At 39.7% G+C, this 20,942-nt stretch overlaps 1 protein-coding gene across 2 annotated transcripts in view; it reads right to left on the bottom strand.

Moving 5' to 3' along the window:
- The window catches only part of Uhrf1bp1l (UHRF1 binding protein 1 like), a 76,384-nt gene that overhangs the window by 42,674 nt on the left and 12,768 nt on the right, over positions 1 to 20,942 (bottom strand). For both annotated transcript variants that reach the window (XM_027392600.2, XM_027392599.2), the window contains 3 exons: positions 9,012 to 9,174; positions 7,920 to 7,958; positions 2,084 to 2,175 (listed from right to left, as the gene is read on the bottom strand). In XM_027392600.2, coding sequence (XP_027248401.1) covers positions 2,084 to 2,175; positions 7,920 to 7,958; positions 9,012 to 9,074 — 194 coding nt within the window. In that variant the 5' untranslated portion in view covers positions 9,075 to 9,174. The remainder of the gene's footprint in view (positions 1 to 2,083; positions 2,176 to 7,919; positions 7,959 to 9,011; positions 9,175 to 20,942) is intronic.

The raw sequence follows: 20,942 nt of genomic DNA, 5'->3' as shown, positions 1-20,942 counted from the left end.
CTGGTTCACTCTTCCAGTGTACATCCCTGGTGCCCTCATCTGTTGAGCCAGCTCACCAGCTCCTAAACAAGTCATATTTTTAAGAAATATTTTTATTTTATGCTTATGAGTATTTTGCCTACATGTATGCAAGTACAGAGACCAGAAGAGGACGTTGGAGCAGGAATTTCAGAAGGTTATGCACAGCCATTTCAGTGCTGGCAATCAAAGCTGGATCCTCTGCAAGAGCAGCAAGTCAAGTACTCCTGACTCCTGGGCCGTCTCTCCATCCACATAAGCAAGTTATTCTTAAACAATTATTTCAACTTTTCAATGAAAAGTTATGAAATAGTCCACATGCTACTATGTTTTTTCTTTCTTTCTTTCTTTTTTTCTTCCTTCCTTCCTTCCTTTTATCATTCTTTCTTTTCTAGTTTTTTGAGACAGGGTTTCTCTGTGTAGCCATGGCTGTTCTGGAACTCACTCTATACACCAGGCTGGCCTAGAAGAACACATAGAGATCCATCTGCCTCTGCCTTCTGAGTGCTGGGATTTAAGGGTGCACCACCATGCCTGGATATGAATTTTATAGTATACCCAAAGGTCTATAATTTACAAAGATAAAGTTTAGTTTTGGGGGGTTTGTTTTTTTGTTGTTGTTGTTTGTTTTTTGGGGTTTTTTTTTCTTGTTTTTTTTCTTTTTTTTTTTTTTTTTTTTTTTGGTTTTTCAAGATGAGGTTTTTCTGTGTAGTCCTGGCTACCCTCACTCTGTAGACCAGGCTGGCCTCAAACGCATAGAGATCCACCTGCCTCTGCCTACCACATCATTTAACTTTTAGAAATAACAAAAGCTCATTGATGCATAGGAAATGAGGAACAGAGAAATATTAATACTCCAAGACCCCTAAAACGGTTGTCTGAATAACCAAAGAGCAAGTATAACAATACATGGTAGTAAAAGTTATGAGAGGCCAGGTACTGATGGCACACACCTTTAATACCAGCACTTGAGAGACAGGCAGATCTCTGAGCTCAAGGCGAGCCTGGTCTACAGAGCTAGTTCCATGACAGCTAGAGCTATTACACAAAGAAACCCTGTCTCGGAAAACCAAGAAAAAAAAAGTTATGAGAATATGGACATTCTTAAGATAAATTTTGTTTTTGAAACAGGATCTCAAATAGGTAGCCATGGATGACCTTGAACTCCTTATCCTTCTGCCTCTGCTTCCTGAGGGCTAGGATTCTAGTCATAGGCAACCACATTTGCTTATGTATTGCTGTATAAATCCAGAGCTTGGCGCATGCTAAGTAAATACTCCATCTACTGAGGTACATCCCCAATTCAAAATACCCTTTGCTAAACACACCCTTCTTGTGACAATGTAAAAATATGTAGGCCTATGCAGTAAGATTAGATAAAGCAAACAGCTTATATACTGTGATTTTTGTGAGCATTACTAAGTAAAAGTTACTTGAAAACAAAGCCCTGAAAACCTGACAGATGATCAGATAACCCAGGCAGCTGCTGAACACAGACAGTGCTGAAGGACATAACATGAACACAAACAGTGCTGAAGGACTAACTGCCTGTACATAAGATGAACACAGACAGTGCTGAAGGACTACCTGTATAGCATGAACACACTGGACAAAAGAATGTCCGTATCTACAGCTAAAATTCATTCTTTCATGACATTCATAATGGCATAGATTTTCAATCTTATGAATTATTGATTTCCAAAGTTTTCCATCTAGTATTTTTAGATTGTCACAGCTAACTGAATACATGGCAAGTGAAACCACAGTTAACTATAGGCATGAAAAATTAAAAGCATATCTAATTTATAGAGTACCTAAGCTCTTCTGCACTGCCCTTGGCTACTCATTACTATTTAACAATATGATAATGAAGAGAAGTGATGAATCTTAAAAATAATCTGCTACTAACTAAATGTGGAGACTGTAATAAAGAGGTGGCTTAAGCAAAGGTATCTGAGGTGAAAGGAATTTATATTCTTCCTGCCCTGCTGCTGCAGATAAGAGAGCCACTGCCATAGAAAGGAACACCTGGTGACAGCCACACAGAGCAGAGGACATGGCTTACCTCTGTCCTGACGCAGTTGCAATTGGTGATGGACCGTTAGGGGCTCGAGGCTCTTCACACGTGCTCATTTCCATTACGACTTTATCTAGAGACTAACAAAAATTAAATAATTAGACATTTATGTGCACTGTGAGAATATGAAGCATATTTTCCCTTTCATTTATTGAGGACCAAAGCAAACAATTATAAAAATGCAAAAGGGAAAAAAGCATTCAGTCCTTCCCTAAGGCACTGATCTCCTGGTGGAAAAGGTTACATACACATTCTAAGAGTCTGGGGGAGAAAATACAGAAGCAGCCATTAACTGATGAGGTCACTAGACTTAATGGAAGCATAATGTCTAATCCCACTTGTATCATCTCATTGCCGATATATTATATACTAATGAATGGGACTGAACTACATCTAAAAGTCTTATCTTGAGACCTGAAATACAAGACATAAACTAAACAAAATATGAAATGAGCAGGGAAAACACTCCCATAAGAGGAAAATTATCTTTTCCAGATAGTTATTTTCTTGAGATATATCTAATGCTTTTAATAGTGACTATCTACAAATCCAGAATTTCATTCTATATTTTAAATACGGCATGTATCACTATCTGAAATCATCTTATTTTATTGTTTATTTGTTCAGTCAACCTCTGTTAAAATATACATTTCTTCAGCTCAAAAAACATGTGATTTCAGCCAGGCAGTGGTGGTGTGCACCTTTAATCCCAGCACTCGAGAGGCAGAAGTAAGTGTAGGGGATGCTGTAGCCACACCAGCTTAGGGGCTGGCTTCAGGTGTGTCTGACCATGCCTGTGAGGGCGTGATCAGGTGACGTAGAGTGAGGGGCATTCAGGTAGCTGGTTTTGTTTTGTTTCACTTTCAGCTTGCTGTACAGACTGCTGCCCGCAGGCTGACTAGGTCGCTCTGTAACTAAGGCTTTTTCCCTATTAAAATCCCTTGTATTTCTACCTGGCTTTGTATGGTAATTTCCCATATTATCTGGTGTCAGGATCGGGATCTTGGAAACCTAAGTCCATTTGGGACAGCCTGCGGGTCCTACCGGGACTGCCACCTAGGCCAGGAAAGCGCCCTCTCTCCACAGGTGCTCCCGGCTTGCAGCCCACCCGCTGCACCACCAAAGCGCATTCCAGCTGCCTTTGAGCTGCTCAGAACAGTCTGCCCAGCAGGGAGATTTCCACAGACCTCCCCACTGTTACTGTTGCAGTTTCTAGCTGCAGGCACCATACCGGCTCAGACTGCGGCCTACCGGTGCCGGGAGGCCTCCTGCCCTTAGCCGAGAGGCCTCGGAAGTAGGCCTTGCCTTTCAGCAGGGTCCCTTTCCCTTGGCTGCGGTGGTAAAGCCGCATCTCTTTCAGTGGTTGAGGCCACAAGGCCGTATACTCTCTAAGATAAGCGCAGCTGCCTTTGTGACCTCTCTCCACCGCTGCTACTATCTTGCCTGACCAACCACTGCCAAATGCCCCGCGGAGTAGCTGAATGCCTGCACCACCTGCTGGTCAAAGATAGTTACTGCATCTGGAGTAGAAATCAGGTAAAATTATGGTGGAATATTTATCATTTGCTAAAATTGGTAATATTTTTGCTTATTATGTGAATTCAATGTTTGAGGAGGATGCTAATCTGCCAATTACCAGCCTATATGCCATAATGGCAGTTAGCTTGCTGGTACAAATAATATTGCTAGCCAGAAGCCTCAGGAACAGGGACAAGGATAACCTCACCACCTGCTTACAGGAAATAACAGCTTTTACGCAATGAGGTTTTGGAGAACAGATTAGGTCAGGCCACAATTGTGCAGCAAGTGGAACAGAAATTGGATGATAAGCTTGGCTCTGTGTTCAATATGCTAAAGACAGAGCTGTCTGTTACCCAAGATGAAATGCAGCATATTTATGATAAGATAAACACAGAGAGATCCTCCATGTCTGAGGCGTTAGAGGCTAGGCTGTCAGAGGGCCATGATGAACTAAAGAATATCTGTAGCCAGCTAGAAACTCAGATAGGCGCTGTTACCCAGAAACTAGATGCAAAAGTGCAAAATACCCAGGATAGGGTTGAAGAATTGAACAATGCCATACATCTGTACAGAAGGCAGAATTATATGCAATTCTCATGGCACTTATGGATTTTACAGAACCTCTTAATATAGTTACTGATTCTCAATATGCAGAGAGTCATCTTACACATTGAGACTGCAGAATTCTTTCCTGATAATACAGAATTAACCTCATTGTTTTTACAATTACAGGAAACTATCAGAAACAGAAGTAATCCTATATACATTACACATATCAGATCCCATACAGGTCTGCCAGGCCCACTAGCACAAGGCAATGATGAGATTGATCATTTAATTGGAAGTGTGCTAGAAGCCTCAGAATTTCACAAGAAACATCATGTAAATAGTAAAGGTTTGAAAAAGGACTTCTCCATCACTTGGCAACAGGCCAAGGAGATAGTGAGAAACTGTCCTACTTGTTCCTTTTATAACCAAACTCCATTGCCAGCAGGTAATCCTAAGGGTATTCGGAGAAATGAGGTTTGGCAGATGGATGTCTTTCACTTTGCAGAATTTGGAAATTTGAAATATATGTATCATACTATAGACACATTCTCAGGGCTCCAATGGGCTACTGCTCTTAACTCTGAAAAAGCTGATTCTGTTATTACCTGCTAGAGGTGATGACAGTTATGGGTATACCTGCACAAAAAAAAAAAAAAAAAAAAAAAAAAAGGCAATTCTCCAGCATATGTCTCCACAAAATTAAAACAATTTTTCAAATATTATAACATAAAGCATGTTACCGGTATACCACACAATCCTACAGGACAAGCAGTGGTTGAGAGATCTAATAGGACACTAAAGGAGATACTCAATAGACAGGCTTGGAAGACAAAAACCCCCAAACATAGATTGCATAATGCTTTATTAACACTAAACTTTCTTAATGCCAATGAGAAAGGCTGCAGAAAGACACTGGACTATGGAGAAAACTGCTGAATTGTATCAGCTGGTATACTTCAAAGATGTACTAACCTCTGTATGGAAACCAGGACATGTGTTACATTGGGGTAGGGGTTTTGCATTAGTTTCCACAGGAGAAGAAAAACTTTGGATACCATTAAAAGTTGATCAAGATTTGAGTTGGAAAGGAAAAACCTCTCGATGAGGAGAAATGACAGGTATTCTACTAAGGCATATCTCATAAACTAAATAGAAACCTCCCAAAGGAAAGGCAAATGTTTTGCTTTTATCTCCACAGGAAAACTCATCTCCAGAAGGCAAAGGACACTGCATGGGTAGATACTTAAGAAGAGAAGGTAGCTATAACCATCAAACAAAGGAACATTCCATACGGTAAACTTTACAGCTGTCTCTCAGAGAACTCTATTTCTCTTTATTTCCTAGTCCCTATTCAATTAAACCAATGCTGGATTTAGAGGTGGATTTGGTTTTCCTCCTCTAAAATCAAAGCACATTGTTAGCTAAACTTTAAGAGTTTCTGTATTGTATCAAGAAGCCAATTGATGTAATACAGAATAAGAGAAGAATTTGGGGACTGTCTTTGTCTTTTCTTGGCTCTTTCCTTCAAGGTATACACCCTGTCGTAATCGTTATTCTCCCATGGTTGCCTTTTCTACTATACACACTTACACAAGCAAACATTTCTCCACTAACTGTTTATGTTTAAATCCCACACAGCCAATGAAGACATGCCTGTCAGCAATCCCTGGGTGCCCCAGAAAGAAAATGGGCCACACCTCCTTTTCTGCACTGGATCCATCTTGCTCCATTTCAAAGGACACTCCAGCCAGAGCTTCGGGTACTGACTTCAATCAAGTTAAAGATTTCAATCAAGATCTTCAATCAAGCGAATCCCATCTAACATGGACTGGATAAAATCCACTGAAGACTTTCACTACACTAAATTTTCTTCCTACAGGACCCCACAAGGCTATCGTCGTCCCATTTCAGCAGGAAGTAACTTGGAGAATGCTACATCCCCTTTCCCCCATTGTTGTCACTTAGGATATTGTATATACCTAGTTAGGGATAGCTTCCTATTGTTTATGGTTCGGATTGGAAGGAGGTGTTCAGGCTTGGACACCTCTTTCAGATGACTTTAGGGTTTAGTTAAAATAGATAGTTAGGATGTGACATAAGCAGATAGTTGTGTCTTCTTATATTTCACCTTTATGATTGTTAATTTTGGATACTTTACACTGTTAAGTTTTAATCATCTTTTAGACTAAAAGGGGAATTGTAGGGGATGCTGTAGCCACACCTGCTTAGGGGCTGGCTTCAGGTGTGCCTGACCATGCCTTCGAGTGTGTGGTCAGGTGACAAAGAGTGAGGGGCATTCAGGTGGCTGGTTTTGTTTTGTTTCACTTTCAGCTTGCTGTACAGACTGCTGCCCGCCGGCTGGCTAGGTCGCTCTGTAACTAAGGCTTTTTCCCTATTAAAATCCCTTGTATTTCTACCTGGCTCTGTATTGGTAATTTCCCACATTATCTGGTAAGTAGATCTATTGAGTTCCAGGCCAGCCAGAACTACACAGAGAAACCCTGTCTCGAAAAAACAAAAACAAACAAACAAAAAACAAAAAACAAAAAACAAAAAACAAAAAAAAACAGAAGAACAGAAAAAAAAAAAGAGAGAGAAAACAGGTGATTTTATAAAAAATATTTATGGAATGAGGGAGGCTAGGCTAGGAGTGGGAATTAACATGTTCAAATACACCAATTCAGTCTATAACAACACCCCAAAATTATGGAATGAATGACTGAATCAGTAAAGAATCCAGGGCTGGTAAGAAGGTGCAGTTAGAAACACATGCTGCAAACCTAGCTGAAACACATGGTGGAAGAAGAGAACCAACTCCTGCAAGCTGCCCTTAACTTTCACATGCCCGCCATGGCATGCATGCATGCACATGTGCGCATGCACGCACACAAATAATAAAATGAAACTTAAATGATTCACTGCAATGAAAATTTGCTCGTAAGGCTGATTGCACAAAAGGGTATATACTATGTGGCAAACCAATGCCATCAGGGCAAATGTGTTGGAGAGTTGAGAAAGATGTAGAAGCAAAGGTTTGTTTTGTTTTGTTTGTTTGCTTGCTTTGTTTTATTTTTATTTGATTTTTTTTTTTACTTTCTTTTGGGGGGCCTGCAGGGCTGAGAGGAAGATATGGGGGTATTGGGAGTGAGCAGAATTAGGGAGCATGATGTGAAATTCCCAAAGAATCAATAAATAAATTATGTTTAAAAAGGATTAATACTTAATTTTCTTTAAGAAGTGAAGTACATTACAGAACATATGACTAAACTTACCAGACAAAGGAGAGCAAGAGCACAGAAAATCTGGGTCAAAAGTTATTGAAGTAATGCTATAATATGTCAGTGAAAAATTTAAAAATGCAATATGCCAACTGGATACAATGTCCTAAAATAAAAACTATAAAATTCCCCTTAATTTAAAGTTCAAGGTTCTTGAGCCTGGGCAGTGGTGGTGCACGCCTTTAATCCCAACATTCGGGAGGCAGAGGCAGGCAGATCTCTGTGAGTTCAAGACCAACCTGTTCTACAAGAGCTAGTTCCAGGACAGCCTCCAAAGCCACAGAAAAACCCTACCTCGTAAAACCAAAATAAATAAGTAAATAAAGTTCAATGTTCTCATATAACAGTTGAAAAAAACTAGGCCCAATAAAAATAAAGCAAAAACTAATAGATGGAAAGTCCAAGAAACAAAATATTAATATTTATAGAACAGTTAATTTACACATGTAAATGTTTATTTTTATTTCAGTACTCACCAAACAGATGGGATGTGTTTTCAGTTTTGTCCATGGAATCTACAAATAAAATATTTTCTTTAAAATGAATAATTAAAAACTAATATGAACTACTAATCAAAAGACATCTCTATATATAGAAGATAGGCAGCAACATCTTTCTTAGACTACAAATTATTCATACTATTGAAATCAGGGTATCTACTTTATATAAGAAAATCATTGAAACATTTTTAACAGTCCTTAAAATACATTTTAATTACATAATTTAAGAATTTTCAGCAAAGCATAATCACTGTTCTGTTTATTAATTTTTTAACTTTAGAATTCCAACCACTATTTTTGCAGCTATTCAAAATAAATCCAAATATCTGATAGAAAATGCCAACTACAACAAAGAGGCAATGTTCAAATATTCCCAGTCACATCTTTGTTAATATTTGTGTCATATACCCAAATTAACAAATGAATGCCAAAGGATACAGAACCCATTTCCAAAGGAAACGCAAATTTTATTTTTATTAAAAAAAAAAAAAGCACACATTAGCATGCAATGTCTCTCCTGAGCAACCTCTCAATCTAAGCTTGGTCTCTAACAGCAAGAAGTTATATGAACTGATATAAGATTAGAGACAAATATTAGTACAACAATAAGAACAATGTTAACAATAATAAAGTAAATAGAAATCCTTAAATTTCTCAAAATTACAAAGAAACATATGAAAGGGAATAAATGATATCTACATGTAATAAATGACAATTCTTACCTTTAAAATCAAGTATTATAAATTTAAATCATTGCAATTGACAATGAATCCTAAGCAGGGAGGACTATCATCGAATATATGCCAAAGTAAAGGAGTTAATTTGTAACAAATTAATTGTATTAAGCTATCAATAAAATTGTTTTAAACAAAACATAAATACAAGTTATTAATATATTACCTCAATTGCACTCATAAGGGATGAATGATCATTTATGCAGCTATTTTCTGTATAAATTGTAGGAATAAAATGCTTCTTTATGGAAAGATCTGAAGTTGAATGTTTAAAGGTCAGAGAGGAAACAAGAACGGACAACATGAGAAGTCTCCTCAGACAGCCAAGCCTTACCCTGATGGATGCTTTATTACAAAACACTTTGTTGATAGCAAGCCACGTGGGCAAATCCAGCATGTTCTGGAGCACCTCCTCATCCAGCTCCAGGTTCTTCAGTTCACCTTCTCCTTTCAGGGTGCTTAGATTGATTTTGTCAGGAGACAAGTTTTTGGTAAATCTGAAAGAGAACGTAAGTTACATTTATTTTTGCGGTCAGTTAATGTACCCCCACATCTTAGCAACTATAGAATATTAAAAATGGAATAGCAACACTAAACACCAGAAGACCTCAAAGACAGGATTTATTTTATCCATGTCCACTGTTTTTCATTGTTGTTTTTATCTCTCATAGCCATAGCTCCCTGATATTAAGTCTACAACTTAGGGGCATATTCCTATAAACAGCTGGTTCTTACTACCTGTCAAACTGGATGAAATGTAGTTAAGTATATACCACCGTTTTCCAGGCACTATGTAAGACCCTACCACATTTTGTTCACTGTAGACTCCATCACAGAGGAGAGGCAATACTATGCTATTAATCCAGATACAAGGTAAGGGAATTGAGGGGACCCTCTAACAGCAGCTCCCATGGCAGCAGATGTCAGTCATCATCCTAAGAGCAATGGTCAAAGATCCCAATATTCCTCTTAAGGTCACCTGGCTACTCCCAGCATTAGAAACCAACCCAAACTACTTCAGAAATAAATTCTGGCACATACACAGTGTGGTTTCTGAGGAGGAAATTACACAGTTCCACTTAGAAGTCCATTTTGGTGTCCTCTGGGGAGCTTTTTAAAAATCGAGTATTTTAAACTCTGAGTTAACTCTAAAAGCACCCACTACTTGTTCTTTCTAGGTTTAGCTACAGGAATTTGGATAACTTAATGAAAATGCTACAAGTCATAAAGGACAATAAACCTTGACCTGTAATTAAGACTCTCTATAATCTTTTTCTTAGAAGGGTTCTTTAAAAGTTTGAAGTATTAAGGGCTGGGGATGGAGCTCAATGGTTAAGTGCTTGCCTACCATGTGTTTCATTTGTCCACATGGCTTTGCAATCAACAGTTTCTGCAATGAAGCATCTACTAGGGGATATCTGTGGAAGACCTTTCCTATTTTCATTTTTAATTTCATCTCTCCTTTCTAACATATTAAGATAACTCAACAATGCATTTTATTGGTATTTTTTATTAGAAACAAGTTATAAGAGTTTACACAGGAGAGAGAAAGGAGTGATAGCTCAGTGACTAAGAACACTTGCTGCTCTATCAGGATGAGTGGGGTTCAGATCCCAGCACCTACAACAGGCAACTCACAAACAGCTGTGGCTCAGACTCCAAGAAATCCTCCACCCTCTCCTGGCCTCCATAAGCACACACACCCATGTGTCCATGCATTCACACAAACACAGTTCACATATATACATGTACAATCATAAATAGTCTTTTTTAAAAGTGTGTGTGTGTGTGTGTGTGTGTGTGTGTGTGTGTGTGTGTGTGTGTGTAACTGAGGAGCTACGAAAAGGGTATCAGATCCCTTCTAGCTGGAGTTACAGACAGTTGTGAGTCGTCTGATGTGGGTGCTAGAAACTGAACCAGTATCCTTATGAACAACAGCAAATACTCTTTATAGTTAGGCCATCTCTCTAGATCAGTAGTTCTCAAACTTCATAATGCTGTGACCCTTTAATATACAGTTCCTCATGTGGTGAGCCCCAACCATAAAATTGTTTTCATTACTGCTACCACCATTATGAATCATAATGTAAATATCTGATATACAGGATATCTGATATGCAACCTCCAAAGGAGTCATAACCCACAGGTTGAGAACCACTACTAAAATAAAGTTCTTTTATGTGGTGATATTTTGTTTATGATCTAACAAACAAACTTGCCTGAAGATCAGAGTACAAAGCTAGTCACACTAGATAGCCACAGAGGCCAGGCAGTGGTGGCACACACCTTTAATCCCAGCACTTGGGAGACAGAGGCAGACGGATCTCTGTGAGTTAAAAGCCACCCTGAGCTACATGAAATTGATCCAGTCTAAAAGAGAAACAGAGCTCACACAGAGGTGATCCCAGCACTTGGGATCCCACGCCTTTATTCACAGCACTAGAGAGGAATCTAAGGCGGGAGGAGACAGGAACTTAGTGCAGTCTAAGGGTTGGTGGATCGCCCCTTGGGTCTGAGCATTGGTAGAGGTGAGAACACTCTGCCTTTTAAAATGATTTTCCTCTGTGTGCCAGACAGAATGAGAAACTTGAACTTACATGCTTGATATCACAAACAATAATAACAGTAAACTACAAAATGTATTTTCCAATACTTTCAGGTACATTACTGAAACTTGGAAACTGTTCCCTCTCCCAAATGATAATTTCTAATTTTACCCGGCTACTCTTTAAAAGTGAGTTACTAGGCCTGTAGGATGGCTTAGTAGCTAAGGGCACTTACCACAAAGCTGATGACTCTTGAGTTCAGTCACTAGAACCCAGGGCTCCTTTGACTTTCATATATGCACAGTGGCACCAGTGTGCCTCTCCCCCATGCACACACATCATACACAATAATAATGAATGAATATTTCTAAAGCCCTGTGACTGTGGAGAACTGGAAAGTTACAAGAAGGAGCAGAATTATCTTGGGCTCGCTAAGCCTCCCAAATATTCATTTGCTGTCCTCACTTGTATTTCACTTAACACCCTATTACTATTGGGTAAATCCATGGGAATTACAAAAAGACTACTCAATCCCACCAACCCAAAGAATAAGCATGTCATCACACATCATGTGGATCCTACAGGAGAGATCTCCTCTACCTTCCTGTTCTCTGCCTACCTCGTGTCTCCATCAATGTTTTTATGTGCCTTGAGATTTTCTTTGCTTTCTTTACTACAAACGCTTCATGAAACTGCACCATGCTGGCTGGAACATGGTATTTGGGGTACCCTAAGTCTGTGACCTGGGCCATGGTCCTGACAGCTATGATTTGTTTGTCAGCACTAGGAAGGTCAATGTTCATGGAGTCCAAAATCACTAATCAATGTCATAAAAGTATTGCATTCCACATTCAAAATTTAGTACTTAATCTCAAGGACAACCAAAACCTAGCAGATCTCCGTGAGCTTGAGGCTAGCCTGGTCTACAGAGCGAGTTCCAGGACAGTCGGGACTACACAGAGAAACCCTGCCTCAAACAAAAGCAAAACAAAAAAACCCACAAAAAAAAACAAGAACAGCAAAAGAGGTCACAATGACTTAAGAGATACTTTATTACACACACACACACACACACACACACACACAGAGAGAGAGAGAGAGAGAGAGAGAGAGAGAGAGAGAGAGAGCTACAAATGTCACAATAAATAGCTTAAAACAGGATAAACCTGACAACTGGGCCCTCATTTTGCCTGTCTCTTTGTCTCCCAATTTGAGATGAGATTCCTGCTGAAATCTGCACACAGGCAAATTAATCATTTAAGGAGTAGCTGCATGAAACTGGTAATACAAGCTTGATTAGCCCTAAATATACTTATTCTATCTCAACTCCTTCCAGATTAAGGACACCAAGATAAAAGTAAAGTATTTTCAAGATTTGCAAGGACATTCAAAGGTTAGTTTTCTATCTCAGGTTCTACCTGTCCTGGAGCAGCATCTAGAAGCTTCTGGTCTTTGCTCGTAACTTGAAATCATCTTAGAACTCAGGGACAGATTTTTAGGCAGCTCACTTCATGGTGATTCTGCTTTTCTCCCCCTACCCTCATTTCTCACTCCACCCCCACCAAATGGGGGAAACTATTCTCTATTGACTTCTCTAAAACCTAGAAAATCCAGAACCTAGATAAGGAACAGTCAGACCACCATGTGACAGACTCCGTAATTCATGCTTCCCTCTCATCCCTGAGCTAATTCTTCCTGCTGAATGCTTGGCCTCTTGTCTTTAGCTTATGGCCACACTGATCCCATTCCTGTCCCACCTTTCCACCCCTGCTTTTTTCCCCTTTAATTCCTGGGGTGTTGGTTGAGTCGGGTCTCTGTGACTGGTTCTTAGGTCCTTAGGGATATTAGGACTCTGGTCTGTCTTGTTCTCACTCCCACTCTTACTCCTAGTTCAAGACATAATCATTTGTTTGTTCCCAATATATTCTCTTGCTATTGCTATCTGCCATTTGCACCTGGTGATGCAGCCAGGGATCAACCTGAGCCACTTGGACCCTGAGTCTTCAAAACGGGGAGCTAAGTACTTCTCACATAGGCTGTGTCATGTTTTCTGATACAGTGACAGACTGCCAGCTAAATGGAACTCAGCAACACTCCCTGACTTCAAGTGTATAGCTTTTCTTTTCTGCATACTTCCGGATTGTTTGCACTGTAACAACAGCAGGCTGCTATCAGAGGTTGACACTTCTGTCAAGGACTGTTTTGAAGAGTTTCATAGGTTTTATCTCAGCTAATAACTCTGAATTGTGTATAATTACAGCCGGCATCCTAAAAGTGGAGAAACTGGGCTGGCAAGATGGCTCAGCAGGTGAAGGCATTTAGCACCAAACCTGAGAACCTGGGTTCAATTTCTGGAACCATGCAGTGGAAGATGAGAAGCCAATTCTGCACATTGTCCTCTCCCCTCCACGAGCACCCTATAGCCCATGCACATGCATGCACACAGTAAGTAAATCAGTCAATAAATGTAAGCTTAAAAATTGAAGTGCAGAAACTGAGTCATTAGATGTTAAATAATGGGCTGGAGAGATGGCTTGGTGTTACTCTTCCAGAGAACCCTGGTTCAATTCCCAACATCTACCTGGTAATTCACAACCACCTGTACCTCCAGTTCCAGGACATCCAATGACCTCTTCTGGCCTTACTGGGCACTAGGCATGCACATGGCATGTACACAGGCACAGATGAAGGCAAAAATCCATACATATAAAATAATGAGGTATTTTTAAGTATTTTTTTATTTTAAAAATGTTAAATAACACCAGGTGGTGGTGGTGCACGCCTTTAATCCCAGCACTCGGGAGGCAGAGGCAGGCGGATCTCTGTGAGTTCGAGACCAGCCTGGTCTACAAGAGCTAGTTCCAGGACGGCCTCTAAAGCCACAGAGAAACCCTGTCTCGAAAAACCAAAAAAAAAAAAAAGAAAGAAAGAAAGAAAGAAAGAAAAGTTAAATAACATGCTCACAGACATAAAAGGGGCTAGGGCCAGGAACTGAATAGAGGCACTCTGGTTTCTGAGCTTTAACAATGATGACAAGAAGCCAGAAATCTACACTGGACAAAAAGACATCATCTTCCAGAACGGTGCTGGTCAAACTGGATGTCTACATGCAGAAGAATGCAAATATAGAACCATACTTATTGCCCTGCGAAAGACTCAACCCCAAATGGATCAAAGATCTCCACATAAGATCAGATACCCTGAGCCTGTTATTAGTTCTCCTGCTTGTGTTTGCATAGTTGAGGAAGGAAATGCCAGCTCTTTAAGGGGACCACAAAGTCCTACAGTAGGACTTCACAGTAGGAAATGGCACTTCCGCCTCCACACTTGAAGAGGTCTGTTTTTACACATTGAAACACAAAAAGGTTTCCCCTTATACATTAAGAGCAAATACTTCTAAGAAATAGTTTCCTATCACTTATTTTATGGTGCACTGTTCTGGACTATAGCAGATTCTCAATCTATAAAACTTCCAAACTTAATTTCTTTGAGACTGTCTCATGTAGCACAGTCTGGTCTCAAACCTCAATTTCTGATCCTCCTGAATGCTAGGATTACAGGCAAACATCAATATATCCAGTTCATGTGGCATGGATACAGGCTTCACACATGCTAAGCAAGCACTAAACCAACAGACCAACTGAGCTACACACTCAGGCCAATGTTATTACATGTTTCCTGTGCTTAGCTTTCAGAGTTGATCATCAACTGGTCTATGGCATACTTGATGTAAGAGAAATATTATGCGTAGGGTTACCAGGCACATTTAGGTATTTACTCTCTATTCATGTTTTTCTTTTTTTTTTTAAATCAGACAAAACTGTTTATCTCTGGAAATCATTTTAAGTGTAGTTTTCTGGGGCTTGGAGGTTTTTTGGTTTTTGTTTTTTTACATGGGTATTTTATCTGCATGTATGGGCGCCATGTATTTGCCTGGTGTTCAAGGAGACCTGAAGGAGTTATCAGGTTTCCTAAAACTGGAGTTACAGATGGTTGTGAGTCACCATGTGGGCGTTGGAAATCAAACCCAGGTCCTCTGGAAGAGCAGCCAGTGATCCTAACTACTGAGCCATCTTGCTAACCCAGAAAAATCATTTTGTGCATGTGCATGCATGAGTCTATATGTATCATGTATATGCAGGTGCCTAGAAGAGTTATAGATGGGTGAGAGCCTCCTGATGTGGGTGCTGAGTACTGGACCTGGGTCCTCTATCAGACTAGTAAGCCCCACCCCCTCTTTATTGAGACACCATACAGTTCTGACTGGCCTGGAACTCACTATGTAAACCAGAACCTGAACAACTCATGAGCACACATCAAAACTAAAACCTAGACTTGGGAGGGAATGCATTAGGCTTAGGTCTTCCTTTTTATACTTCTCAGTATGTTTAAGTGTTCTGGAAGGAGGATTTACAACTTTCATAAACACAAAACTTCAACAGAACACAAAAAGAAGAGCCTGGGAAAAGGTGAAAAATGGAAAGAATCAAATATATGGCATTCACAGCAAATTCTGTTTTCACGTTGGTTCATAATAAAGGTAAAGTTCTGCCAGAAAAATGGGCCTGCAACGAGACACAAACAGGTCTGACTCCCAGTTCAGCCACAACTGTGTCACCTCTCTGATGCTCCATTTGCTCATCTGTAGAATGGAAAATAAACTAAAGCCGATCTTAAGAATGGCTTAAAGGTAGGTACTGTATAAATCACCTGGTACTAGGTAGATACCCAGTTAGAAAGTCCTTGTCTTCCCATCAGCCTTTCTGCTGAATTAGGACTGCTATCATTGCAGTCTGAATGGGAGAATGTCAAAAGTTCCCACTTTCCCAAAAGAACTTTTAAATTGTTGAGCACTGAAGCTAAGCTTGAAGACATTAATATTGCTTGTTCTTTAAATTATTGTGAATAGATGGAGACTTGCAGGCAGCTGTCACATTCAGTTATACAGCAGCTGGGTTTCCTATACTAAGTAACCATTGTACAGTCTAAGCTATATATTTTCTATTTGGCTTATTTTACATACATCTCATTTACACACAAATGCTTCAGGAAAATGGCTTTTCAGCATGTTTAAGTGAGAGTGAAAGAGGAAATGCAGACTTTCATTAAGTGTGTATTGTGTGTATTCCCCGTGTGCACAAGAGGGAAACACTACAATAAAGTATGACTGTATGGAAGAGTGGCGTGTCAACCTATGCTTTCCCCAGTGTTGCTGCAGAGTCTCTTTCCTAAGTTCCATTTGAGGTTCCCAGACAGTGCAGTAATTCTCATGAGCATTATCAATGAAAGGGGCATAGACGTGACTCAACATAGAATACAGTAAAGTCAAGTAAATTACTTTAGCTTACTGAATAATCACTAAAATATTTGAAAAAGTACATAAATATTTTAAAGCTGAAGTATAGAGGGGAGGGCAAGAAACCCAGCCCAATGACTTAAACTTGTGAATATTTATTTGGAAGATGGAAAGACAGAGAAAAGTGGAACTGTGAAAACCTAAGTAGGTATGTTAACAGGAACTCAAATGATAATAAGGAGGGAAAACTGCCTGGCCCAAATATGTCAAAGCTGGAATGGCCACACGGAAGGGAGTCACACCATAAAATAAAGATAAAATCGGCAAAACTCTTACTCATTTCCTTTTTTTTTTCTTTCTTTTTTTCCAGGGTTGGGGATATAAGCCAGCGCCTCACCTAAGCTAGATGAGTGCTCTAGCCACTATCTCCAGCCCCCAAAACTACTTAGAAAAACTCACAATAGAGACTAAAATTTCAATAGTGTGTCAACATGATAGCATGCACAGTGGCTTGTCTGAAAACTATCTGGCCAGGCTGGAGCGATGGCTCCATAGTTAAGAGCACTAACTGCTGCAAACAACCCAGGTTCAATTCCCACTTGACAGTTCAAACTGTATCTAACTCCAGCTCTGGGAGGTCTAACTTCCTCTTCTGGCTTCCACAGGTACCAGGCACACTTGTGGGTATGTGGTACACAGACACACACGGGCAAAACAGCCATGTGTGTGTAAAATAAAAATTAGAAAAAACAAAAAACAAAAAAAGAAGTTTATGGTCAGTAAGACAGTTAGTTCAGCAGGTGACAGTGCTGAGTTCAGCACCTGAGACTCACTTGTGGAGAGAGAACCAACTCCACCACATTGTCCTCTAACTTACACACACTCCACACACACAAATAAGTAACTGTTAAAGTGTACACAAGTCAGGTATTCTGCCACTATAACAGACAAATGTTAGTATGGATGTCTATCATGTTTTTTTTAAGATTTTTTTTTTTTTATGTGCTTGAGTGTTCTGCCAGCATGAATGTCTGTGTACCACACAAATGCCTGGTGCATGTTACGACAGAAGATGGTGTTGGGTCCCCTGCAACTCTGTAGTTGCAGATGGCTGTGAGCCACCACGTGGGTGCTGGGAAATGAACCTGAGTTCCCGGCAAGAGCAGGGAGTGCTTTTAACTTCTGAGCCATCTCTCCAGCCTTCTATCACATTTTTAAGTAGTAAACTTTAAAAAATACTTAAAAACAAAAACAGCTTCTATTTTAACAAGTATCTTCTTTAATCACACAGAATACATGAAAACAAATTTACTAACTGCTTAGTATAAAAAATATGCAGTCTTCAATAAAATGTACAAGCAAGTAAATTTTATTTAAATTACATTTTATAATCAGTACATAATTATTATAGTCTAAATTATGTCTCAAATGCTGCATTAAGTAATGATTCAGGGAAAACACAGGCAAGTTTCATGTACTTGAAGATTAGCCATTGCTTAAGAAAGCAAACACATCATAAACACATGGCAGGTAAGATGCCACTCACTAGCTAGCATATACCTCAGTTTCCTTATACGTAAACAGCATCTCCTCCAAAGAGTAATTCTGAGGACTTGCCAAGTTAGAAAATGTAAGATGGTAGAATAACTCAGAGTTCCAGCGCTATTAATACTATGATATGGCTTGAGTAAAAACATGAACATTACACAAATTACATTTCTTTACAAATGATTTAGGCTTCATGAAACTTCACACAAACACTGTAACTTAACAAATGCATATTTTATATTTGATATCACACACTATAAATTTTAAACATAATTATACCCATTTCCATCAAATTGGTTTTAGAGTTTCATCACAAAAACAAAGCTCTCCAGGGTGGTACATGCCAGTAAGCCCAGCACTTGAAAGGCTTAGGGGCAAGATAAAGAATTCAAACACGGCCTAGACAGGAAGACTTCGTCTCAAAACAGGAAAATGGGCTGGTGAGAGGGCTCCTGCCACTACTCTTGACAACTTGAGTTTGATCCCTGGGACCCACATGGTAAAAGAAAAGAACTGACTCCCACAAGTTGTCTCTGGCCTCCAGGAGCACACATACACCAACATAAAAATGAATAGAACTAAATAAAGATGTAATAAAAATTAAAAATAAGAACAAACACAAAACAAACTTCCAACATCATATAGTTGTTTATTTGCCAAAGTAACATGAAATTGTTATTTGCGAAACAAACCATTTTTAGTTAAATATATGTGTAAATTTTTAGAGCTAAAAAGAATATTAGAAGGTGGCAGTGCCACATGCCTTTAATTCCAGAACTGGAGAGACAGAGGCAGGTGGATCTCTATAAGTTCAAGTCCGACCTGGTCTACAGATTGAGTTCCAGGACAACCAAGGCTACACAGGAAAACCCTGTCACAGAAGAAAAAAAAAAAAAAAAAAAAAAAAAAAGAGTTGAATCTAGTAGCTTATGCCTGAATTCTTAGGAGATGGAAGCAGAAATGAAAGGCTAGCCTGGGCTACATAATTTAAGGCCAGCCTCTCAAAAAAAGAAAAGAAAAAAAAAAAAGACAAAGCAAAGAATCCTAGAACATACGCTTACGTTCCCTCCCTCTTCTGACAACTCACCTCCCTTCTTTTGTGCCAATCTTCTCCCAGCTCTACAACTCACGCCCAAGACACTGTTCTAAGAAGACATTGGTAAACATGCATTTCTTGACTACTCTAAAAGCTCATACAGCATACTTCTGACTGTTGTGTGTGTTCTAGAGTCGAACACCTGCACTATTCTTCTAGAGAGCTTGTTCCGTATCTTCAAAATGGTATCTAACAACAGCTGGAATTTTAACATTTATGTGAGAGTATTTCATAGAATAGCATGAAAGTCTGGGTTTTACAGAGAATTTAACAACACACATTCAACTGCTTAATTAAACTTTTTTCCAAATGGCAGTTCTTAGATGGGGTCCATATTTTTGCAAACTGTTAAGGGCTTTACATGGAAAAGGCAAGTAACTGCGGCATTGAAAAATGATTTAGCCACACAGAAAATAAAACTGGGCCAGACGTTGGTGTCCCACACCTTTAATCCCAGCACTCGGGAGGCAGAGGCAGGCGGATCTCTGAGAGTTTGAGGCCAGCCTGGTCTCCAGAGTAAGTACCAGAACAGGCTCCAAAGCTACAGAGAGGCCCTGTCTCGAAAAACCAAAAGAGAGAGAGGAGAGAGAGAGAAGAGAGAGAGAGAAGAGAGAGAGAGAGAAAGAAGAAGAAGAAGAAGAAGAAGAAGAAGAAGAAGAAGAAGAAGAAGAGAAGAGAAGAGAAGAGAAGAGAAGAGAAGAGAAGAGAAGAGAAGAGAAGAGAAGAGAAAAGGAAACTGGACAGGTGCAGTGGCACACACCTGTTATCCCAGCACTTGGTAGGCAAAGACAGGCAGCATATACTAACTAAGCATAACGGGTTTCAGGAAGACATTTTCTTTTTTTTTTTTTAAGATTTATTTATTTATTATGTATACAGTGTTCTGCCTACATGTATCCCTGCAGGTCAGAGAGGGCACCAGATTTCATTACAGATGGTTGTCAACCACCATGTGGTTGCTGGGAATTGAACTCAGGACCTCTGGAAGAGCAGGCAGTGCTCTTATCCTCTGCCAGCCCCTCATGAAGACATTTTCATACGTGCATGTAACATACTTTGACCCTATTTACCCCACATCTCCTGCTTGCTTCCCTCCTACTCCCACTCCTCCCTGCCTTTTCCCAGCCAGTCTTTCTTATACTTTCATGTCTTCTTTGGTTTTGCTGACTCAGGGAGTTTAATAAAGGTTGCTTACAGGAGCATGGGCGGGATGCTAAAAGAGGGGCATGGGTGGGATGCTATCACAGGAGCCTTGGGTGGGAGTCTATCACAGGGGCCCAGATGAGAGGCTATCACAGGGGCCTGGGTAGGATGCTATCACAGGAGCATGGCACCTTACCAGTGGCTACACCACAGAAGAAAATGTCTCTCCACTTGGTTTTTCAATCTCAATTCACAGTGTCTACTCAGCATGGCTATTTTTGGAAATGAAACAATTTTTGAATTGCCAGGTTTTCAGCATACACATTTAAAGCACTGAAGATGTTGGGGCCATAAATCATGAGCTGTGTTCTATGCACATAAACCATGAGCTGTATTCTATGCACATAAACCATAAGCTGTGTTCTATGCACAGATACATCCTGTTCTGCTTGTGTGATTTAAAAAAAAATGTTTCTAACATTAAAAATAGAGACCATTTAATAAAATCTGGTTATGTAGACTGTTGAAATGCCAGGCATGGCAAAACCCCAGCACTCAGGAGGCAGAGGAAGATGGATCTCTGTAAGTTTGAGAACAGCTTCGCCTGCAAAATAAGTTCCATGATACGATATTCAG

The sequence above is a fragment of the Cricetulus griseus genome, assembly GCF_003668045.3.
Source record: "Cricetulus griseus strain 17A/GY chromosome 1 unlocalized genomic scaffold, alternate assembly CriGri-PICRH-1.0 chr1_0, whole genome shotgun sequence".
Classification (NCBI taxonomy): domain Eukaryota; kingdom Metazoa; phylum Chordata; class Mammalia; order Rodentia; family Cricetidae; genus Cricetulus; species Cricetulus griseus.
The sequence above is the reverse complement of the archived record's forward strand: the minus strand, read 5'-3'. Positions and strand labels throughout refer to the sequence as shown.